This window comes from Pecten maximus, chromosome 12 (genome assembly GCF_902652985.1).
Source record: "Pecten maximus chromosome 12, xPecMax1.1, whole genome shotgun sequence".
Lineage (NCBI taxonomy): Eukaryota > Metazoa > Mollusca > Bivalvia > Pectinida > Pectinidae > Pecten > Pecten maximus.
In genome coordinates, this window is record NC_047026.1 from 10,676,356 (window position 1) to 10,702,820 (window position 26,465).

General features: G+C 35.3%; 1 protein-coding gene across 1 annotated transcript; it reads right to left on the minus strand.

The window, feature by feature from the left end:
- Positions 1-26,148, minus strand: LOC117339098. The gene is made up of 22 exons (XM_033900477.1): positions 25,974-26,148; positions 24,477-24,574; positions 23,252-23,323; positions 21,040-21,091; positions 20,617-20,751; positions 19,715-19,749; positions 19,185-19,268; positions 18,760-18,810; positions 17,419-17,492; positions 17,046-17,073; positions 14,496-14,615; positions 13,529-13,574; positions 11,148-11,238; positions 9,959-10,009; positions 9,074-9,164; positions 8,454-8,558; positions 7,796-7,886; positions 6,940-7,045; positions 5,896-5,988; positions 4,296-4,398; positions 2,602-2,729; positions 1-1,178 (listed from the first exon to the last, which is right to left on the minus strand). Exons 1-22 carry the CDS (start codon positions 26,020-26,022, stop codon positions 965-967), a joined length of 1,917 nt encoding a protein of 638 aa, XP_033756368.1. The 5' UTR covers positions 26,023-26,148; the 3' UTR covers positions 1-964.
- Between the last annotated feature and the right edge of the window lie 317 nt (positions 26,149-26,465).

The following is a 26,465-nucleotide window of genomic DNA, read 5'->3' on the forward strand; positions in this document are numbered from 1 at the left end:
TGCTTTTAAACTTCATTTTTTTTTTTTTTTTTACATATTTGACCCATATGACCTTGAAAGTAAGTGAAGGTCATTCATTTGATTGAATTAACTTGTTACCAGTAGTCCTCCATCCCAGCATGCTACTGGCCCAATATCATGACCAGAGACCTGAACTGCAAAGGGCCATAACTCTTATGATCTGATATGTACGTTCCAAGATCTTCTTTTAGATCAAAATCCATTCATATTTACTCAATTGATGCTCACAAGGTTAAATGATAATGCAAAGTTCCATAACTCTATAAGTTATGATCCAATCGGTCCCATTGTTGAATTTGTTTGGGATATTGTAGATATAAGGTTTCATCGAAAACCATTCATATTTACTCATGTTATCATGTTCACAAGAAAAAGTTAACACTACAGACGAAGACAGACAAAAGGCAATGGCATTAGGTCACCACGAGTCTTCGGCTCAGGCGACCTGAAAATGGCTTTCGTTCATTTTGGTTTTAATTATGGAACTGGTTAAGAAACAGAATTCACACTAACATTTCTAAACATGAATAAAGCAAATGTAAAACATCAGAGTAAGATATGCCTGAATCGTAGTAGAAGCAATCGTAATTTGGCCCTGACCAGCAGAACCGGAATCTCTTCTTTTAACTCGGGGAATAAACCTCAAACTCAAATCGTAGTTTCTATTAACATCTGGAAATCACATTTCATCTTAGTACAGTAAATTTGTAGTTCATCAAAAATGCTGAGCAGAAGTGTGTAATACGTAGAATTTGTGTAAACGAGTGTAACAGAACTTTCAGTGTATCATTATGACACTGCTAACACTGCAGAAAATTAAAACTGTCGTTACTCCCTCATCAAACACACAACCACACCCTTGCATATGCATACAAATGTCCACAGTAAGATTTTTGACAGAGCAGTCTGTGCGCATGTAAACACATCTACTGAAGGAATAGCGTTAAGATTTTTGCCACGGTTTTTTGTCCAAGCCACGATGATCTGCTACATGTTTATTCCGACATTTGTCCCCATAAACACAACCAGTTGTACGCCAGAAATAACACTCGTCACCATTCACTGGTCCAGACTGCTTTGGTAAATTATCCGCAACTTTGGCAACAGTGGCACTCACTTGTACTTTATTTGAAGACGATGACAATGGTGTGGAAGACCTGTAATAAAAAAAAAACGTAGAATTAGTGATGGACATACAACATAGAATTAGTGATGGACATACAACATAGAATTAGTGATGGACATACAACATAGAATTAGTGATGGACATACAACATAGAATTAGTGATGGACATACAACATAGTATTAGTGATGGACATACAACATAGTATTAGTGATGGACATACAACATAACATTAGTGATGGACATACAACATAGAATTAGTGATGGACATACAACATAGTATTAGTGATGGACATACAACATAGTATTAGTGATGGACATACAACATAACATTAGTGATGGACATACAACATAGCATTAGTGATGGACATACAACATAGCATTAGTGATGGACATACAACATAACATTAGTGATGGACATACAACATAGCATTAGTGATGGACATACAACATAGTATTAGTGATGGACATACAATATAACATTAGTGATGGACATACAACATAGCATTAGTGATGGACATACAACATAGCATTGGTGATGGACATACAACATAGTATTGGTGATGGACATATACAACATAGTATTAGTGATGAACATAAACATAACATTAGTGATGGACATACAACATAACATTAGTGATGGACATACAACATAACATTAGTGATGGACATACAACATAGTATTAGTGATGGACATACAACATAACATTAGTGATGGACATACAACATAGCATTAGTGATGGACATACAACATAGTATTAGTGATGGACATACAACATAGTATTAGTGATGGACATACAACATAGCATTAGTGATGGACATACAACATAACATTAGTGATGGACATACAACATAACATTAGTGATGGACATACAACATAGTATTAGTGATGGACATACAACATAACATTAGTGATGGACATACAACATAGCATTAGTGATGAACATATACAACATAGTATTAGTGATGGACATACAACATAGTATTAGTAATGGACATACAACATAGTATTAGTGATGGACATACAACATAACATTAGTGATGGACATACAACATAGTATTAGTGATGGACAAACAACATAGCATTAGTGATGGACATACAACATAACATTAGTGATGGACATACAACATAGTATTAGTGATGGACATACAACATAGTATTAGTGATGAACATACAACATAACATTAGTGATGGACATACAACATAACATTAGTGATGGACATACAACATAACATTAGTGATGGACATACAAGTCCCACTTAACTAGCATTCACTATATCAGGTTGTCCCACTAGTCTAGCCATCACTCTGGTTGTCCCAATAATCTAGCCAGCACTACTCATATTGTCCCATTAATCTAGTCATCACGTATCAGATTGTCCCAATAATCTAGTCACCACTCTCTTATTGTCCCATTCAATATAATTGATAAGACGATAGTACTGGAAATCTTACCCTATTGTAATGGTTGCAGGTCCAGACGTCTTCTGGTGGTTTTTTCTAAGTGTGATGTTTCCACTTCCATTAACAATAGGATTGTCTGGAAACTTGATAAGGAGATTCTGACCTCCACATTCTGCACCCTGCAACAGAAAAAAAAAGCACATTACAATGACAAAAGGCCCCAGGACTTCACTGATCATATGACTTCATTATTCTACCTATCTACCCTATATGTGAATACCGTAATGGTACGGTGTAACATTCCAAAACTGATCACCTCTTCATATGAATGTTAAGGTGATGTACATATTTGATCCTTCTGTATTATAAACAAGTGGCCCATGGGCATGAACAGCCACCTTAGTTCTGAAATATTTTCAGCCCATATATCCTTTTTCGGCCCCGTCTGTCAGCCACATGGCATCAGTTAGGACCATGCGCCTACTATCAACCACCAAGTTTCTGAGACATGAAGTGAGACGATAGTGTGAATTTCACTTCTGGCAAAACCTCATAACTTCATCACAAGTGACTGACTACAGTTAAGATTTTACAGATGGTAGTAACATGTCTTTATGTTGTAAATAACCCTTTCTAAGGAGCACCAAGGGCTGTACAAGTCTGATTCAGTTCTGGTCAAACCTGCCCTTTATACAAAACCGATATTGCTTTACCAAAAAGATGCTTTAAACCAAATTCCTACTCACTGGGCCCTACCCCTTTTACATTAATACAAAACTAATTAAACTTTAACCCTACGTAAGGATTGCTTTAGACAAAATTCCTTTTACATTAATATAAAACTGATTAAACTTTAACCCTACGTAAGGATTGCTTTTTTAACCCTACGTAAGGATTGCTTTTTTTAATAGACAAAATTGCTCTATCAGGCCCTAGTCCTCGGTGTTAATACAAAATTGGTTCATTTACGGATACTTCCTACCTATGACAACTATGTATGCTTTACTTGTAAATGTTGTATCTATGACTCTAAATGTTGTATCTATGACTATAATTCACCTATAAATGTTGTATCTTTGACTATAACTTCACCTATAAATGTTGTATCTTTGACTATAACTTCACCTATAAATATTGTATCTTTGACTATAAATGTTGTATCTATGACTATAACTTCACCTATAAATGTTGTATCTTTGACTCTAAATATTGTATCTATGACTATAATTCACCTATAAATGTTGTATCTATGACTATAATTTCACCTATAAATGTTGTATCTTTGACTATAACTTCACCTATAAATGTTGTATCTTTGACTATAACTTCACCTATAAATATTGTATCTTTGACTCTAAATGTTGTATCTATGACTATAATTCACCTATAAATGTTGTATCTATGACTATAATTCACCTATAAATGTTGTATCTTTGACTATAAATGTTGTATCTATGACTATAATTCACCTATAAATGTTGTATCTATGACTATAACTTCACCTAAAAATGTCTTATCTATGACTACTTGTTGACATTTGAATGTTGTATCTATGATAAATTTACCTATAAATTTACAGGTAAAATAGTCATGGATACAACATTTACAAGTACAGTCATAGTCATAGCTTGTGTATTTGACTAATTCGCCTGTAAATTGTATGACTTGGGAATTTACCTGTAAATGCTGTATAAATGACTTGGGAATTTACCTGAAAATGCTGTACAAATGACATGAAAATTTACCTGTAAATGTTGCATGGCTTTGCCAGCTGCCTCCTTGGTTTTATAATTTATGAAAGCACAATATTTTTCTGGAAGACACCGCACACTAGTCACAGCTCCATACCTTCAACATAAAGAGAGTCATTAAATCTCTATAACATGTACCTCCATATAATACTTAACTGTCCAGCCACTACACTGGTACAGCAGGTCGAGAACAATATACAATGTATGTCAATCCTAAGCCAAATAGTAATGCGTTATTGCATCAAGTGAATACTAATACAGAAATGTCAGAATAATTGTCTGATCAAAATGTCACTGAGAAAGTACATTTTCATGTCATAGCAAAGCATACAAAGATTTAAAGAAATTGACTGAAAACTGAGGATCTACAGAAATAAACATGTAAGGACAATAACTTTCGAATCAAAATGCCACTATATATAGCATGTTTGTGCCTACTAAGTTTTAAAAAAAATATGTAAACAAGAGGCTCAATGGGCCTGTATCAATCACCTGCTTCAAATGCAAATTTGAAGATGTTTTAGGTGATTTATGCAGATGACAAGCTGATTACCACATATTTCAATAAAGTTATTGGGAAGTTGTTTAAAGATTATAGCCTATTTGACCCCAGGGATCTTGAAAGTGAGTCAGCGTCTTTCATTTCAACAAACTTGGTAGCCATTCACCCTAGCATACTGCTGACTAAATGTTAGGTCTTTAGGCATCTTGGTTATTAAGAAGTAGTTGAAAGATTTAAGCCTATTTGACAAAAGTGACCTTGAATAATGAATATAGGTCATGATCATCAATTTGAACTGACTTGATAGGCCTTCAGCTGAGGATGCTAACGCCCCAGTGTCAGGCCTTTGGGCACTTTGGTTATTGAGAAGAAGTTGCACAAAACCACAGCACACTCACTTGTACATACTCATGGCTTATAAATTTGATGTTTAATATCACTGGTCATTAAAATGAGCATGTCTCAAAGGAATATGATCTTTTATTCTGTATCGGACATCTGTAATCTCTTGATGGACAGAGAATACCATGAAGTATTTGTTTAAAATCTATATATCAGATGACTTCCACCTATAGTAAAAAAAAAATTTTGATTTTCATACGAATTTTGTCAAACCAAATTCAAGGCCTTTACATATTCATGGCCCATTTTACCCGTCATCTAAGTCATCTTGAGAGGGAACAAGAGAACAAAAAGGCAACTTATAACTATCCACTTGATCAAAACACAACTTGACATGGTAATTATTAACATCTGTAGGCCTGGGAGGCGACATGGACAAAGTTGAATCCAAATGATCAGTGGCCAGGGTTTCACTTATCCTAATGAATCCTTAATATTCGAGGCTTTTTCAAGGTTGTAAACCAATTTTTAAGGCTTTTCAAGGCCCAAGGTGAAATTCAAAGCTTTACAAGGCCCAAGGTGAAATTCAAGACTTTCTCAAGGCCCGTGCTAACCTTGTTTCACACAATAGAAACTCCAAAGAGAACAAATACAACCAACAAGAGGCACAATTGACCTGTATTTCTCCCCTGCTACTAAGTAATGCAATTTTAAAGTCCATGTCACTGACATTCACTGACATCCACTCACCTTGAAAAAATTCTAAAAAGTTTTTTGTCATCAACTTTGTCAGGAAGGACATTTCCAACCCAGAGAGCTGTAAGCCCATCAGGATTATTGTGGCTGGAACATAAGAAAGTAATGTGTCACAAATTTCTTACAGTAAATCGCTAGTACAAACAAAGATAAATCATTGTTACTGGCTCCATGTTAGGGAGCGCATTACCCCTTCATAGTTCCAATATTTGCTTCAGACCAAATCCTTTATTGTTCTAACAAATGAAGTATTTTAAAGAATTTGCTATAATATTTCCCTTATTGGGACGGGGTAGCTAGATCCAGTTTATACGAAATTGGTTCCTCTTCAGCAACGATACTTTTGACCAAACTAAGTCAAAATCCATTAGGTCCTTTATGACAAGTAACAATTTAAATGGACTTACTTTAATTACCCAATTGGGCCCTTCCCTGCCGTAGAGGGGGGCAATAGTCATCATTTGTTTCCCAGAAGGATGCTTCTAACTTAATTCAGTCTATATCTGTTGAGTCTTTCATGACTAGTAGCCATTTAAAGGAATTACCTCTATTTCCCCTATTGGAACCCATCCCTCCAGTCCCAGGTGGGTAAAAGTCATCATTTATGCAAAATTTGTCCCCTCTTCCCCAAGGAATGTTTCTGACCAAGTTATGTAGACATCTAGTCCCTCGTTCATGGTTCTGACCAAGTTATGTAAACATCTAGTCTCTCGTTCATGGTTCTGACCAAGTTATGTAAACATCTAGTCTCTCGTTCATGGTAAGTAGCAATATAAAAGACTTACAATAAAAGACTATTTCCCGAATTAGGCCCCACCCCTTTATCCCCAGGGAGGCAAGTCACCATTTCTGCAAAATTTGTTTCCCTCCTTTGACAGATAGCAATTTAAAAGAAGGGTTGACAATGACAGACGGACAGACAAACAGACAACATCCCAGAATATAAACTCACCAGTCCTTCGGAGCAGGTGAGCTAAGAATGAGATGTATATAATGGATGCTGGTTTTCATATAAAGAGTTTTTGTGTCAACACTTACTCCATCTTGGCATCTGATTTTTTTGGTTGTGATGTTCTACTGTTTGTTATTGTGAAACCTTCATCATCATCCGATACATAAACTTCAACTCCTAAAACGTTTTCCGCTGAAAAAGTTAGAAAAATTGGCAAGTTCAGTCAACATATCTGCACAATAAGAAGGTTTAAAATTAATCTCAACTATTCTTGAAGTAATATACCTCCTATCTAGCAACGTACAGTAAAATACATTCATACTGAACATATATCATATATACAACCTAAAGAAGCTTACATGAGTGGATATGTGATGTGGAATGTATCAAATAAGTTCAAGAATCTGATGATATGTCAAGAGGCAGTGGTATATCAAATTACTGAAGGATGCTTCACACCAAATTTGGTTAAAATCAATTCAGTCATTTATGGCTAGCAGCGATTTAAAGGATTTACCTAATTTAAAAGGACCAACCTCCATTTCCTTATTGGACTCCCGACCCTCCAGTCCCTAAGGGGCACCAATTACTATTGATGCGAAATTTCTTCTATTACTTCTCAAGAAATACCAATGACAACCTTACACTGTGGCTGGCTGCCTGTTAGCCATTTTTATTTTAAATCAAATCAGTCTAAAATCTGAACATGTACACTTAGGGCCAAGGGGGAACTTCAGATGAAATTTGGAAAAGATTTTCCTTTTTCTCTATGTCTCAACAAATATCAGTATTAAACAAGAATTGTTTCAGGACATATGGATGAATGACAATTCTAACAGCCTGTTATCTGAAGACAAATTATATTGTTTAATAAAGTTTTTGGAGGTACAGGTCAATATACCAAATTCACTTTGCAGGTAAACGATGACACAAATTACTCACCAACTCCAGCAAGTAGGCTGTCTAGTGCTGACTGTACAGTCCCATGTAGTTTGATGGCAGCCTCTGCTTGTTGTCGAGAAAAACCCATGTCCTAATATAAAGTGGCATGTTTTTATTTCATTTGATACTAACACTTTTTGGGTTGAAATGAAATTGGCTATAGCACACTCTGGAATTCTTGATTCTTTTTTAACCTTTCTACAGTTATGTGATCAATGTAAAAGGTCACATGAATTAGTTGTCTTATAAATAGAAATCAATATTGGTCTATTTAAAGTAAAATCATTTTCCATAACTAAAACTGATCATTCTCAAAACTGATCAACTCTTGATCCCAAATGAAAAGAGATGGCATATTTTTCTACGCTATTTTTCTTTACTATAGCAAAAACAAGAGGCCAAATTGGCCTGTCTCATCGCCTGCATCTAATGCAACTTTGAAGTTGATCTAGGTCATTTATGCAGATGCTAAGCTGATTACCACTTCATTCAAATATAAGAGTAGGCAAGGTTTTTCATTTAAATCAATTTTGTAGCTCCTCATTCAATCATATTACTAACCCAATAACTGGTCTCTGGGTTATTGAGAAGTTGTTGTTTTAAGATTTTAACTTCCAGTGTAGTGGTACAGAACAGTTAATAACATCTTCAAACTTACAGTTATTTGATGTGTCCGTACTCTCAGCAGTTCCGTCACAGCATCTTCACAATTTTTATCTAATTTCAAAACCTGCGTAAAAGCATCTTCTGCCTCAGAAAACATCTACAAATAAATCAATAAAAACATCAGCCCCACAAACACTCAAACTGATCAGAAATGTCTGGTATGTCTTCATCAATCTCTAAGAAATGAATAGAGTAAATATATCTATTATCCAAACCAGACCTGGCATCCAAGTCTGAAAATTAAGCTATCAGAAACAAACTTTTATTGAGAAAGCACTGGATAAAGTCAGAGAGCAATCAGCTCAACTGAACTCGAAATATTGTCCATAATCTGATTTTCTATTTATAGCCACAGTGACTTTGTCTTGACCGTTGACATGTACCACTTGAGATACTAAAGGGAACCTACATATGAAATGCAAGAATGATCCTTTCAGTAATTCCTAAATGAAAGCGATAACTAGGATTTGTTTACAGACGGACAGATGATGAAATACATGCCAGGTACGATGACGATGGGCTAAAAGCTGACCAGGATGGATGGACAGAAGAACTGATAAGACTATACAGAAGGTCGGCTGACAGTAAGTTAGCTTGGCTCTTTATACTTACTCTGAGACCAGCTAAAGCTCTTCCTTTTCTGAAATAACCTTTTGGCCACTCTTTGGATAGATATATTGCTTTTTCAGCATCCTTTAATGCTCTGGAAGAAATATGTAATTGATAACATTTAGAAATTAAACTTAATGTGTCACACAAATGCCCCACTGGTAAACTATAGAAATGTGTGTGTTATTTCCTAGGTGTGACTTATAAATCAGGTATTGGATGAATGGTAAACTACCAGCTGGCCTGGTTTGAATTTTGATATAGATGGTTGCACCCACAATATTGTTTTATTACAGTACTTCCTAATCACTGTTTTGGAGAAGCAGGTAAAACAAGAGTATAATTTACCTGGGTAAGCTGATTAGGTCAAAATTTACCTGTATTAGAGTAAGATATGAACAATTTGTTCGATTTGGATACATTTTTTGCTCAACAAAACAAACAATGTCAGATTTTTATTGTCAAACTTATTTTTTTTTTTTTTTTTTGGCAAAATGTGACAATTCCAGCTTTAAGTTTTATTGGTATCGATTCAAAAAAGTTATGCTTCATAAATGAAATTTTAACTAATGGCAATAACTCTTAAGTATGGGTATGGGGTTGTGGGCCTTGAATTAAGTACAATGCACGTTGCCTTAGTTTAACTGAAGGTTAAATCTAGGCAAAGGTATATATTCCGAAGGAAGGAAGGAAGGAAGGAAGGAAGGAAGGAAGGAAGGAAGGAAGGAAGGAAGGAAGGAGCCACCATCTGATGATAGTGGACTATAAATTAAATAAGCCAATCCAAATAAGCCATGATTCACACCTTCTGACAGTGACCTTAAATATCGGTCATGGTCATTTTTTCACCACAGCAGTCGCTTGGCCAGATGAGCTAACAAGACTTACCTATCATATTGTTGTATTCTGTCATAACAGTAAGATCTGTTTCCAAAAAATCTGTTAACAAAAAGAAATATGCCTAGGGTTAGTTCCTGCTTCACCATTAAGTTGAGATTAATGCAATAAACACATCCATCCATGACACCATCTAAACATTTGGACCAAGTCATGACTTTAATTCATCTAAACATTTGGACCAAGTCATGACTTTAAATCATCTAAACATTTGGACCTAGTCATGACTTTAAGTCATCTAAATATTTGGACCTAGTCATTATTTTAAGTCGTCTAAACATTTGGACCTAGTCATGATTTGTTTATAATTCCGAAAGTGACAACCATTACAAAATTCCCGAAGTGACAACCATTACAAAATAAACTAACATTGATTATCAAATTTTATATTGCAATTTTCATCATTTAAATATGAATAAAAATCTGACAATAAAATTTTTTGTACAAGTATTCTGTTCAGCTCAAAATTCAATATGCACAAGTAGAGACCAAGGGGAGCTTAGAACATACAAAATTAGGGGAAAGTTCCATGAGAAACTTTCTAAAAAAAGGCGATAACAAATTCAACTGGCGTAATTCAAAACTCAAAATCCTCAAATTGCCCATTTTGTTTTTTTTTGATCAGTTCAAAATTCAATATGCACAACTAGAGACCAAGAGGGACCAACATACAAAAGTTGAGAAAAGTTCACGAAAAACTTTCCATGAAATACCTTGGTAGCAATAACATCAAATGTCAAAATTCAGAATGGCTGCCTCTCAGCCATTTTGTTTTCCAGTCACTTTCAAAATTAATCGTTCACAACTAGGGACCAATGGGAACCTTGAGAAAGATCCTTCAGAAACTGCTCATGAATTAGAATTCCTTCAGAAACTGCTCATGAATTAGAATTCCAAGTGTTTATACACCGAGGAGGAGGCTTGTTTAAGGATAAATACAATAGTAACAGTGACCTCAATTCTGACCCTCACAGATGAAACACAAACTCACATTTAACGATGGCTGTGTGTAAATGTATACATAGATTCAGGACAACTGGACGGACAGACAACAGACGCCACACCATGGCATAACCTTACTTATTTTTCAGGCAGGGGAGCTGAAAAGGGGTTTGCTATTGTTTGAAACTTATTTTTGAACATAGACATTTTTCAAGTCAATTCAAGACAGTATACAAACCTGAAATCGTTGGGGTCTAACTTGATGGCTTCGGAGAAGAGTTCTATTGCTGCATTGTAGTGGCTTAGCTGGGCCATCTCATTACCTTTAACTATGAACATCATTAAACATCAGTAAACAATATCAATATTAATAGTTACATATTAATAATATCCCTATGTCAACCAGGCAACTATCAGTACACAATATTACCTGGAGATTTGATTTTGTGAACAAAAACACCTAACTCTGTTTTCTAACAGAGCTAATGTTTATGATTTATTTATATATATTTATGCATTCCAAGTTTTAACAAGGTATCTAACTTTCCAGAAAATCAATAAGGCCTAGAAAAAAAAATGTTGTGTTTCCCCTTTCCCGACCGACCCTAATTTTAGGCCACCGACCCTAATTTTTTTTTGTTTGAAATACTGAAAATCCGGAAATTTTCGTAAATTTAGCCCGTTTTCCGTTTTATTATTATACACACCCAAGTCTTATAAACGCTTGTATATGACGGGCACTGGTTTTAAAGCGTATTGATGACCTCGATGTTCAAAAAACATGGCGGCTTTTTGCACGCCGTCGTCTGTTTTGGCACTGACGATAAAAAAATGTAAACACATGGACGAAAAGCGAATTATGACATCACTGCCGCATACAACGCTATGTGGAGATATATTTTATAGATATCACGAAAAAATTGTAAAAGGTGATTGTGTTATATTGGGGAGGGAGGTTGATCAAGAATTAAAGAAACAATATAAAACTGTTCTGCCCGTGTGTCTAGAATGTCTCGAACATGAACAGCCTCCATGTTATCGTCCATACGGAAAAAAATCGAAGAGTGGAAACTCTCAATAAACTGCGTTTATAATGACATGGTTTTACTGTTCTGACTATTAATATGATGCTCCTATTTGAGATTATCTGAAAAGAGATAACAAACACTGCAAATAAAGTTTGATATACTTTTAATATCATTTTCATCTCCCAATACATTGCATTTCAAAATGAAGTTAGGTAGAAGAATGATCAAACACTGAAATATAATGATATTGAAATGATATATACAGCATATATAAATATTCAAATATGAACATTTGATTATTTATTTAAAAAAAAAAGATAAAAAAAAAAAAAAATCCCTACCTACCTACCCTAATTTTTTGAGAGACGAAAGGGGAAACACAACATTTTTTTTCCTTGGCCTAAGGAGGGGTGAGACATGACGTCTCAGAAGGTAACATAGATATCCAGAAAAACCTGTCGTGGATACAAGTGTATACAAGAGGTCTCAGCAAAAATCCAGGTAATGTATGCATAAAACAAAGAGCCCAACACAAAGATTCTTTCAGAAAAAAACAACAACATAAAACAAGGAGTCTAACACGAAGATACTTTTGATGGTCTGATTTTTAATAGAGAGCACTGTCTATTGAATTAGCACAACTAAAGAACAAGGAGAAGCAATATTCTTTCATTTCTTCTTAAGAAATAGCGATAAACAAACTTGACAGTCAAAATCTAAGATGGTCGCTAATCAGCCATTTTGCTTTCCCAATAAGACTAAAATTTAAATTGGCACAACTACAGACCAAGTTCTTTTCCAATAGTAATCAAGAAATAATGATAACAAACATCAAGCGTCAAAATGTAAGATGGCCACCTGTCGGCCATTTTGTTTTTCAGGCCAGACTTAAAATTGAATGGACAAAACTAGGGATGAAGGGGAAAGGACACATCAAGCTCGAGATATATCCTTCCAAGAACTTTTCAGGAAAGTGATACCAAACTTTATCTGTTAAAATCCAAGATGGCTTCATAGCAGCTATTTTGTTTACCTGATCATATTCAAAATTGATTTGACTAAAGATAACGGGGAACCAATATTCTTTCATTACTTCTCAAGAAATAGCGATAACAAGGATTGTTTAGGGACCAATAGATGGACAGATGAAGGATGATGGAGGAATAGACCATGGACGAACTGCCCAATATCTAATGATGGTGAGCTAAAATTAAAGTCAGTACAGCATGTACATTATTAGTATTACCTGCATACTTTAGTAAACATTTAATTATACGCAAACCAGGCAGAACAAAAAGCATGATTATTGATGGTTACATATATTGCAAAAGTGGGTATATTCGTGAGTTGAAATTTTTTGCTAAGTCAGCTTCCATACTGTTTGCATCGTGGATGTTTTCGCGGCAATTTAATGATCGCGAAATAAGCGAAAAATTTTCACGCCACAAATATTTCCACTTATACTGTATTGTTACGGGAATCTTAAAATCGGTCGTCATAGACAGGCGATCGCTATATACAGGGGGTCGTTAGAGCAGGTTTTACTGTATTTTTACTGCCAACTGTGAACACATTAATGTAGGGTACTTACTTGCTAACTGTCGACTGCGTAGCACCACAGGATCTAAATCCTCAGCCTGAAACATTAACACATTACAGTTGTTAGGTTGTGAAATCCAGTGTTTTTGTAACTCTAAATAAAGAAGGTTGTTAACATGATAAAACTTTAATGTATTCTTCCTCATGTACCTCCTGACCAAATATCGGTTCTCAGTTGCTCTAAATTTTCTAGAAGAAGTTAAAAGTTGACGGATGAGAGATGCCCACTACTGCACCGTATCATAAGCTCGGTGGTACTTCGTCCCATGAGAGCTAAAAAATCAAAGATGGCTACCTTGCAGCAATTTTGTTTTCTGGATAGATTCAAAATCAAATGGGCACAACTAGGGACCACAGGGAACCTACATATGAGGTAGGGAGAAAAAACTATTCCAATGTAATTTGAAGAATTAGGGGACGCTTCGAGTTAAAATAAACTAAATTCCAGGTTGTTTATAACAATTTAGCCAAATTGCCTGCTTTCAGCTCTCCACTCTATCCCCTGGGGGTCAGCCCCACCTTTTGTACAATTTTGAATTCCCACCACCTATGGATGCTACCATTCATTTTTCATTTTTGTTATTGTAGAAAAATGCAAACCAATCAAATCGATAAAAATCACTACAGTATTTATCTGTGCTGTTGCATCTTTAAAGATTTTAGCCTATTTCACCCCTGTCACCTTGAATGCAGGTCGAGGTGATTCTTTTGAACCAACATGATAACCCTTCACTCAAGCATGCTAAAGGCCAATATCAGGTCTCTTGGCCACTTGGTTATTGGGAAGTTCTTTACAGAGAAAAGTTGATACCAGACCTACGCCACACATGTAAGATCACATGCCCTTCGGCAAGTGAGCTGAAAACAATAGTACACCATTTTATTTATCACATGACATATCAGATGTGATAAACAGGACTCCCAAGAGAATAGAAGGTATATATGCAGTATGCTCTTACATCATCTTCACTTCCTCCCTTTTTGTCTTTCTTCGACGAGTGTTCAGAACTTTGTGTTGTCCCCGTTTTCTTTTTCTTATTGACAACTTTGGTAAAAAATGCTGAATGAGGATCAAAACCCTACAAATAAAGTGAATTATTTACCTTAACTATAAATTAATCACAGACAAGAATAACACATCACTAAGAGAATAATGCAGCTACAAGGAAAGATAACTAATTGGATGAAATATTGTCGTGGTCAACATACCTGGACAAAGTAAATTTCAACAAAATATCGTCTAAAACTATGAAATTTTGCAAAAAATGTGAGCAATCTGGAATGTGTTTGAATGTTTTACATCCTAATTTTTTTATATGCTTTCTTTTGTTTTTTATTTTACATCATAACCTTCCAGTAAGATGACCTGAAAACACAATTAGTCCAGCAGAGATCAGCTTCAAATAGATATTAAGGTATGAAGGAGTTACAGCGCTGCGCGCTGAAGTGTGTACGGTACTTTTTCAATAGTAGTACAGCAATTGTTGATTGTATTGAATCGCCAACCGATAAGCTTGAAACAATGTATCGACCTTCCTGATTGGTTCTGTGCCGAAAGGGGCGGGGCGAACACGGAGTATGTACTGTACCAGGACCGTGGCTGTGTATACACACGTGTGCGATTATATATAATTACATGACTATGCAAAACAACGACAACTTTTACGTTAAGTTTTAAGCATTTAATAAAGATCTGGTACTCGTTGAACACATGGGTTGTTAGTTGTTACACACATATATATGCCATGTTGTTATGAACAACTTATATGATACCTTCCGTGATTATACATATCCACACTGTCGGAAAAATCCAGACATGAACGAAGCAGGGAAATCCAGAGCATCTTAAATACTTGGCTTACATTTCTTTTTGAATTCGATGAATTCCATAACATCTTGAGTCACCTTTTTACTTTTCAGTGGTTTCCATTTGACGATGGGCGCTAAAGACTTAGTCGCATAAAAAATCTTCATAATTTTGCAACATCCTGATTAGACAAACCGGTCTTATCACTGATGGCTGAATATGAGAGTCCTTCTGAATGTAGATTATAAACAGTTTTTTCTCGTTTTTTTATCTTCACTTTTCCCTCTGGTGTAAACACGGCCCTTGGAATTTTACATGTTTTAAGTAGTACGTTATATGCGTACTGTCGTGTACACCGTCTAGACCTATAGTTTCCCTGTTTTTTTGTCAGACATGTAACCAAGGTGATTTTTGTCAGACATGTAACCAAGGTGATTTACATGTATAAGCTCACAACTACATGTGTATAACTGCAACTTGCAAGGTTTAACCAGCTAAATTTACAATATATCTAATATTTATACATTTAAATGTTTATTATGCAGATGTTCTTTCGACAACCAACACAGTCAGTGTATTTTGAAAATTACGCATGTATTGATTGATGATCGTCAAGCTAACCAGCCCTTCGAACTTTGTCACCAGCTGACCAGGTCGACCCTTCAGTTCGGTGATATATTTTCCCAATACACTGATTTGAGAGTGGGAAAGTCCATTGTATAGGGTAGATAGCATTTGCACTTCCTTTCACACCTCGTGTACAAGCTAAACTATCTGGGTCACGATAGCGATTCAGTTTACATGTAATTTGGAAGGGTCAAACATCAGACAAAACTGGGTTCCGGAGCACAGGGGCTTGGCACGATGGTGATGACGTTCCATATATGTATGTATAGTATATACATAAAGAATACATGGTCAGTGTCTTAAAATATAAGCTGTATTTTGGCGAGGGTAAAGAAATCGCCACTTTTGTCTTTCTGTCCCGAGCCAGCAATACAGCTTATATTTTAAAACACTGACTATGTATTCTATTTATCCTCCAACAGTCATGAAAATAATCATCAAAAATAATCATTTTTATGTGAAACGGTGTCAAATACCACAGAAATATGTTCGTCTTTTAAACGTAGTTTCACTTTGAAGTAGGTCAGTCGAACTGACGCATGTGCTAAGATTCCAAAATACAGCTGTTTTCCGTCACTGCCGTATATACAGCAAAAATATATATACAGTGGGTGTATTCCGACAATGCGGTGGCAGTTGCAGGATAAATTCATATATGGACCTTCATTTATAAACTTGTCACTGAATATTTCACTTGAAGAACATTTTCATAACCCGTCATTCTCGCAAGTTTACTCATGTGCACACGAGTGCTGAGAAAGGTGTGTGCATTCAGTTCGACCAATCAAATCAACGCTTACTCAGCGCGATCGACTTTGTTGGAGTACTGTCGATACACAGTAATGTAGTACCAATACCTGTCGTACTTGTGTTACACTTTGACCGTACACACTTCAGCGCGCAGCGCTGTAAAAACAGGTATCTAAAAATGTTCTTTTTTGGGACGTAAAACTTGAATACTGTTATATTTTTCAAAGCAGTGGTACTTTTAAACTGATACGTTTTGAAGGTTGTACATCTATAAATAATGTTAATAATACAGGAAAAACAAGACCATAAAATAATGGTGACTCACCGCTTCATCTGAAGACGACGATGAATCTCTGAAAGAAAGAAGTAAACGAAATTGATATCTTAAACTTTCAAATTTATACATATTTATTCATACATTTCTTGCATTGATAACAAGAGACTCAAGAGGCCTGTATCCCTCACCTGAATATATTTCAGTGACACTCTGAAAGCCTCTACCCAACCCCAGAGTTCATATTAAGTATATTTTACGTATTTTGGCCCTGTTCATAAACCCAGTGGCAGGAAGTCATTCCGGTCCAATGTGTGCATACTATCAAACTACTATCAAAGGACTCCAGCGACCAGCCCCTGAGGATCAGTCAGGGTTAATATGTACATACTCACTAACCTTCTAACATGATTTAAACGCATACCTTGTCATTTTGTTTCCCTTATTCTTCTCAGAATTTTCTGAATCTTTTGTCCTCGGTTTAATTTTCCTGTCCTCCTGAAGTAAAAAAAAAAGCATGTCTGATACAATCTTCACCTTGACCAATCAGAAGCCACTGAACACTGGCCAAATTAGTGAGTACTGCATATCATGATATCAAAATGTCATCTTTGAAAAAGGAACTGGAACAAATAAGGAACAAGGGACAGCTACACATCTAGTTAAAGAAATAGTTTTCCTGTACTTCTCCAGAAATAGTGATAACAAGACATCCCATCATTGAATGACCTTGATTTTCTTATCTCCCCGTACTTCCCCATCCCCACCTCCTCCTTGATGCGAACTCTTTTTATTTCATTGTCATGCTTGACCATTATATGAAGTGTGATCATAACCTGTTTAAAAAATGATGTCACTAGAGCTGTTAAAAAGATAAAATATATTTATTACATAAATAGTAACAGAGACTCATTCAAGGTATTCTCATATTTGACCACTGTAGGAAGTTTGAATGAAATACGGTTAAACATTTCTGCGACCTTGACTGTGTCATATATAACAGGTTTGCGTTTTATTAGCCAAACAGTGCAAAATATTTGTCTACATTTTGACATTGACAAAAAATGAGCCTAAAGTTGCAATGAATTTGCAATCACAGCAGAAACAGTAAGTGAACTTCACACACACTTGTTTATTTTCTCTAATACTTCACATAAAATCTAAGATCCAGTGACCCTTCCATTCTGGATACCTCCATGCACTTTATTTCGGCAGTCTTAAATTTTAACTTTCTTTATACTTCGCAAATTTGACCACAACCTTATCCTCCAAGGGGACCATCAAATTATTGACAATTTCTTCCCCTTACTCCAAGAATGCTTCTGACCAAACTATATCCTTGCCTATTTTGTTTACATACAACAAGAGGCCTAATGGGTCTGTATTGTTCAAATGCTCACCAGCTTCTAATGCATTTTTTTAAGTTGATGCAAGTCGTTAATGTAGATACTAAGTAAGCTGTTTACCACTTTTCAGAGTATGCTAGGACCTTTCAGAATATGCTAGGTTTAAATCAATTTTGTAGCTCTTCATTCCAGCATACTACACGCCCAAAATCAGGTCTCTCGGTCTCCTGTTTATTGAGAAATCATCATTTAAACAACACATTTGACCCCTGTGATCTTGAATATGATAGTCATTTATGCAGATACTAAGCTGATAACCACCTTATTCAAACATCGGAGTAGACCGACGAGAGATGCTGTACCACAGCATAAGCTCACTTGCCCATTGGACAAGTGATTAAGATAACACATATCAATACCTCTATCTCAAGATTATCTCCCTTCTCTTGACGTTTCCGCTCCCTTCTTCTCTGAAAAGCGAAAAAGAAAAAAATGATAAGGAATCAGCTATGGTAACCAAGCAACTTGTTAAACTTTCACTGGTAGATGAACACAGTAGAGGAAGGTTGGGTAATGTCTCATCATTTGCTGACTTCCAAAATTAATATCATTCTTAAAAAAAATTGTTTTGAATTTCCATTGTAATGAGTCGATTTAGTTCATCAAATGATGCCACATAACTAGTTACTATGGCACATTGACGTACAAATGAATAATCAAGACTCAATGTATTTACCACCTACATATATCCTAATCTCAGTAAGCACCAATATGAACATCTCTTAACACCTACATAGAATCAAATTTATCCTTTTGGACATTTTGAATAACAAATAGTCTATACCTTCTTCTTTGCTTTTCTTTTTTCTGCTTTTTTCTTTTCTTTCTCTTCTTCAGTAATTAATTCTTCTGCATTTTTATTAATTTCCTGAAATTAGAATACATTCAGTCATAAAGTGATCAATCCTACTGCCTACTTTATCATTATTAATAAGTTTCATTAATATCTGAAAATTTGAATTTGTAAGGTAACTTCAATCTCTCATAGCAAAACGACCAATTTTTTACTGTCACAAGCATTTTTACTTTTCAATGACAAGTTGACAACATATATAATGACCACCTGTATATAATGACCACATGTATATAATGATCATCTGTGTATAACGAGTTTGTTACCGTCAAAAGCATTTTTACTTTTCAATGACAAAATATATAATGACCACCTGTATATAATGACCACCTGTATATAATGATCCCCTGTGTATAACGACCGTTTTGTAACTATCCTAATTTTACTATACAATGACATCCTATATAACACCACCTAAACAACTTGATGTTTGTGATTCCACCCTTTATCATGAAACTCACCTCTACTGTTAGATGCTTGTCACTGCATTCATATGCTACAAAAACAAAATATAACATTTTTAACAGAATATAACATTTTTAACCTTTTTTATACAAAATATAACATTCTTAACCTTTTTTAACAGAATATAACATTTTTAACCTTTTTTTTTAACAGAATATAACATTTTTAACCTTTTTAACAATATATAACATTCTTAACCTTTTTTAACAGAATATAACATTTTTAACCTTTTTTAACAAAATATAACATTTTTAACCTTTTTAACAATATATAACATTTTTAAACTTTTAACAAAATATAACATTTTTAACCTTTTCAGAACCTACACTAAAGTAACCATGCCACTATAACTATAACTGACTTTTCTCCATTGGTTGAAACGAAGATGAAGGTTGTCAGTAAGTATATGAAGTTTTAGGATAATTGGATCATTAATGAAGTCAGTAGAGTGAGGATGTCAAAAATGTATTTATAGTAACAATGACATTTTTGACCACAGGTGAATGAAATGCAAACTTGTACAAGCAGGGCTTTTTCTCATAGTTTGGAATGAGGCCTTTTGGTCTTATTTTGAGAAGAAAATTGGTGAATTTGGAAAGAGCTTTTCAGGAGTAAACCGCAAATTTGGGGAATTTGGCTTCAATATAAAATAATTCAAATTGGGAATAGGGCCCATTAACAGCCCCCAAAAAAATCCAAGAAAAAGCCCCTGACAAGAGAAGATAGTTATCAGTGTATGAAACATCAGAAAAATTGGATCATCAATGAAGTCTCCAAGAGGAAAAGACCCGTCTAATCAGAATATTAGCTTGATTCAAATTTCAAATGACGCTTTAAATTAACATACCCAATAAGAGCATTTTGTAAGGGATGACAATATCAAAGTAAAGCATCCTACCTGTTTTGGCTTTTTTCATTTCTTGTTTCAACTTAAATTTATCTGGGAATAAATTTGAATATTGTATGTCATCATCATACTCTTCATCATCTTCACTGTCTGAGGTGTCGTACCCAGACCCATTATGATAGGAATCTGTAGGAGAAAAAATACACACTTTTACTATAGATACACACTGGATTATACGAGAAAAGACAAGTCATAACTATATCACGATATATATGATACAAGTCAACAAACAAGATAACACCAAAGGGCAATAATTTACATTAAATTGGCGACGAAGATATCTGCACGGAATGAATCGTAAACTCACACCACATTTGTGACCACAAGTATATCTGAGTGAGGACACACCTGATTCTGGTATATATATTTAAACCCCCTCACCCTTGTTGCAGGGGTATCATAAATTTTACTTACTACCAACAGATCTTGGGAAAAATACTTCTTTAAACAGAGAGAGCATCTGGTCCTAAAAGAAAAAGACAGTACATTAACACACAGTTATTGACAATATGTTTGAGTATTTCATTTCTATTGATATCATATGGATGAAATAAGAACTAAATAATTCATAGCTGGATTAATCTTACCCTGTTGAAGACTTTGTTGTGTCACTGACAGTGAATTTAACAAGTTATTCAAGTACAGGTTAATAACAGTTCATTACAGTTTGTTTTGATTTCAAAAGCTTGGTGTTAATTGTATGATAATGAATCATTACACATAACAGCTGACTGGCCATGGCTAGTGCTGCAGAGCATACTCCAATCACATCCAACTTAACACAGGTTATGCTTGATAAAACCTGCTCCACATCCTACTTTGATGGTCAACTTCATTTGCTTTTTTCATTTACACTTAATGCTTTGAGAACACAATATAACATCATCTATAAGATTACATCAGATGTCCACAGGGATCTTAAGCCTGGTGCCCTACAATCAAATAATTAGCTACTTTTCCTTTCTTCTGAATTATACATTATAAAACTAGAGGAACATACAGGTGTATTAAACCTCAAAAATAAATTCATCTTTTCTGCTTTTGAGACTTGCATTTCCACCTCCTGGAGAGATGGACCCTCTATACTCTAGCTACTTACACAACATTGTCCACCTCCTTGAGAGATGGACCCTCTATACTATAGCTACTTACACAACATTGTCCACCTCCTGGAGAGATGGACCCTCTATACTATAGCTACTTAGGAGAGATGGACCCTCTATACTATAGCTACTTAGGAGAGATGGACCCTCTATACTATAGCTACTTAGGAGAGATGGACCCTCTATACTATAGCTACTTAGGAGAGATGGACCCTCTATACTATAGCTACTTAGGAGAGATGGACCCTCTACACTATAGCTACTAAGGAGAGATGGACCCTCTATACTATAGCTACTTACACAACATTGTCCACCTCCTGGAGAGATGGACCCTCTATACTATAGCTACTTACACAACATTGTCCACCTCCTGGAGAGATGGACCCTCTATACTATAGCTACCTACACAACATTGTCCACCTCCTGGAGAGATGGACCCTCTATACTATAGCTACTTACACAACATTGTCCACCTCCTGGAGAGATGGACCCTCTATACTATAGCTACTTAGGAGAGATGGACCCTCTATACTATAGCTACTTACACAACACTGTCCACCTCCTGGAGAGATGGACCCTCTATACTATAGCTACTTAGGAGAGATGGACCCTCTATACTATAGCTACTTACACAACATTGTCCACCTCCTGGAGAGATGGACCCTCTATACTATAGCTACTTATGAGAGATGGACCCTCTATAATATAGCTACTTAGGAGAGATGGACCCTCTATACTATAGCTACTTACACAACATTGTGTCTCCTTCATCCAATAATCCGCAGATTTTTTTTTATCAAAATCTGTCCCAACATTAACCAGGAGAAATATAATTGAAAGGATTTATCTCCAATTAGTCAATTTTGGGCACCACTCTTCCAACCCATGGAGATCCAAATCCACTGTTTCAACAAGAGGCCTAATGGGCCTGCATCACTCACCTAGTATTAACTTCTCTCATAATTCTCTGCTGTTCAGCTAATCAAAATAACTGGATTCTAGGCCTTTCAGTTATTCAGAAGAAGTTATTTGAATGATATAACCAATTTGACCCAGTGACCTTGAATATGGGTCATGGTCATTTCTTTTCTCAAACTTTCTGAGGCTTATCTTAGAAACCTACCAACCAAATACCTAACAACCAAATATCATGATTACAGGATTAATTTCTTGTTTTGCGAGAAGAAGTTTGTTTTTCTGGGGTTTAACATCCTCTTACAGCCACTATGAGGACGGAATTAGAAGTCATTTGAATGCTTTAAACGAAAGACCCAGAAGATGTATGACAAGTAAAAACTTTTCACCCGATGGACAGCGTATAGTGCACAGCGAACAACAACTGACAAAGAATGATGGCTATAAAGGTCAAGGTCATTATGTCCCTACAGGACAAAATCAAATGACCTAATAATACAGAGATTTTCGTTTTGTTAGTTGAAACATAATGCTTTTTTTTCTCACCACATTTGTAGACATGCTAAAAGCCAACAGAATATCTTGTCTATAGCTATACAGCTACCTACCATTGAAGTGGGAATGTGGTCCTCATCCTCTGCTGATAAACGTTTGTATGCTATACTTATACTTCTGAAATTCTGAAAAGATAATTATTTAGCTATTAGAACCATTTCATGCTTATTTCCATTTGTCAAAGTAGTGAGTATATATAGGTCACTTTACTTGATCAGGCTAATAGGGTTTTCATTTTAGGTTAGTGGATGTATGTCGGTCTTGTCTGCTAAGAGAGTGAGGTGTTTAGTGCATGCCCCAGTGCTAGCAGGCTATTTTTCATTATATACCCCTAACTGTCTCATATCATAATTCATTAATTATACTAATTAACTTCTGTTTGACACATACAATTTTCTGTAATCTTTAAAACTGCTAACAACTATGCATTGTCTTTGTGACCTAGCTATATGAAGCATTTAGAATGTTCTCAATATTTTGAGAAGTGTTCATGAAAGACCAAACAAGAGGCCCATGAGGCCTGCATCACTCACCTGAATTGTTCAGTGATTGTGGCAAAGCTATAAAACTGCTAACAACTATGCATTGTCTTTGTGACCTAGCTATATGAAGCATTTAGAATGTTCTCAATATTTTGAGAAGTGTTCATGAAAGACCAAACAAGAGGCCCATGAGGCCTGCATCACTCACCTGAATTGTTCAGTGATTGTGGCAAAGCTATACAAGACTAGTATATCACAATATATATCGTATCATGTAACATTGCAGTCCTATCCCTATGGTGTGAATATGCACTAAATTTTTCCAGGGGTTCATGAGTTAATGTACAAAAGTTTTTTTATTTTAAAAGTGGTCTTCTAATAAATACCTCTGTGAATTCCATTCTGGTAAATAATAAAATCAAAATTACCCAAATTGTAAGGAAAGATACTTGAATTGTTGTACCCATATAGCTATCATACAGACAGCATAGCGGCACCCATATATAGCTATCATACAGACAGTATAACAAAATTTCTGAAAGTACTCCGCTCTAGTTTTGATATATTCTATTCTGTCTGCCTTAATGTAAAGCAGATTTTTTTTATATTTTCTTGAAAATGACGCAACTACTGTTTTCTTTTTTTATAAATTCTGAACCTTGTATAGTAGTGGGATCACACAACACAACAATAATCATTATCCTGACATCATCCACACATGGTTCGTAAATAATGCAGACATCATCTGTACATTGTTGATTAATTTGTCGTCTTTTTACTAAGTCACATGACCTACTTTGACGGCTTCAGTGGAGCTGCTCCCGCTGTGTTTATCTGGATGCCACTTTAAAGCCAACCTCTTATAACTGGTTCTCACAGAGTCTTGATCTGCACCTGTGTTGAAATAATACCATATAATGTGATGTCAAATTCATGATCATCATCAGAGGAGTTCAATTTTTTTCATCAAAGAATGAAAAGAAAAACTTGACAATTCAGAAAGCAGTAAATATTCTGCATACAAATGTTGTACCTAAAAAATTAATTAGAGATAAATGAAAACAAAATAGAACTCAGATCAATTCAAGAACCATGAAATAGCCTGCCTATAGCTATGACACTGTAGTTATCATACAATCTTAATATAGCAAGTTTTTTTGTTCACAAACAGAAATTTGATTAGCCAGCCTTCGAAAATGTCTGTTTCCTTTGTCAAGCAAAGAGTACAATAGCCGAGTGTCAGTGTTCTGACCACTGAAATCAGCTCGCTACCCAAAATAAGCCAAGTTAGTAAAGTCAGCTGTCAAATTTGTAGCACAACATTTCGCCCAACATCCAATAGGGCGCGGAATGGGTAAACATCTTATAATTACAAGTCCCTCTGCCTACCTACAGTATTAGAGTGCATTTGGAAAAAATGATGTGCTATAAATTTTCACCAAAAGGAAACACACTTCAAAAGAAAGGACCAAATAATTATTAATAAGAAATACCTGTAACTTATCTTAATAGGTGCATAATCATGGCTTTGTGTGTTACATGTTCACATCTAATATTACTCTATTAATAAATCTTAAAATTTTAATTGAATTGACTGCATGAAGTTAAAACCTGCATGCTTCTTCTGTGGTGAATCCACGGTACTCTACATTTGGTTGATGTAGTTGCACATGATGTATACTGCATTGTTAGCTTGAACAAAGTTTAACCATTGGAGAGCTCGAGCATCACTGAAAATTACACCATATCAAAAGCAATGGGTGATAGTAAAAACCCACCTTCTAACTGTCATAGGTAACATATTATACTGTAGACTAGTTAATGTAAAATATATAATTTTGGTGAAAGTTTCCCTACATAGTTGCAGTTGTCAAGTTGTAACAAAATATAAAACATCATCCATAAAACGCATATTCAAATAAAATCACACTATTTAGTATTTTGATAAACAATTGATTACTTGGTTTTAATGTCCGAAATCAATATTCATCTCACAGGCCGAGAGCTATACTTGGGGGTATTGGTGTCCCTTTCCCCCCTCAGTACAGACTAGCCTACTGCAGATACCCGCTGTACTTCAAACGTCAAATGATCATATATGGCAATTATATTTTCGTTCGACTGTTCAGTCACATGTAGATAGATACCAATGATGAGAACCGAAATATATGTTTAAAATCCGCAATGAAATATCGACCACATTTTAACTTCATGACACTTCGCCGGGTGCTCGGACACATATTTCCACGTCAAAACTGAAGTCAAATATATAATATTCATCTTAATCACCTACCAACTGGTAATTCTAATATATCATACGCTTCTTCTCTTGATAAAGCCATACTGGAATATAATCACGATAGTATATCTATCGAAATCATGAAGATTTGATTGACGACTTTACGAACAGTCTTGACTATGTCCTATATATATCTACTAGCCGCCATTTTTTCTTGCAAGCATGTGAAGGATCACGTGATATACAGCGTTATTGTTCGATATCATGCGAGATCAAAACATCGACTGAAACACAGTTTTCCGTTTATGAAATAAGGATCTAGCAATCCCTTTTTACTTGCAGATGGGTTCTAAAAAAGAAGTTTAAGTCCTTTAGAAGGAATAATATTGTATGCAGATCCGTTGTTATTTGTGTTTGTGAGGCATACCTTAAATCAAAGTACTGAAAGTACTGTAGATCTAGTATTAATTTTAACCTGAAACGATGACTTCGCATGGTTTGCACGCGTATCCCGGGGGACTGCGGGATACTTGTTTTTGTCTCCCT

What these genes read in the sequence shown, in the direction of transcription:
- LOC117339098 (XM_033900477.1), bottom strand. Translation starts at nt 26,022, where the DNA reads ATGGCTTTATCAAGAGAAGAAGCGTATGATATATTAGAATTACCAGTT. An exon ending in AGAATACAACAATATGATAG is followed by an intron (nt 9,165 to 9,958) that starts GTAAGTCTTGTT and finishes TATTTCTTCCAG; the next exon opens with AGCATTAAAGGATGCTGAAA. An exon ending in CCTGCAACCATTACAATAGG is followed by an intron (nt 1,179 to 2,601) that starts GTAAGATTTCCA and finishes TTTTTATTACAG; the next exon opens with GTCTTCCACACCATTGTCAT.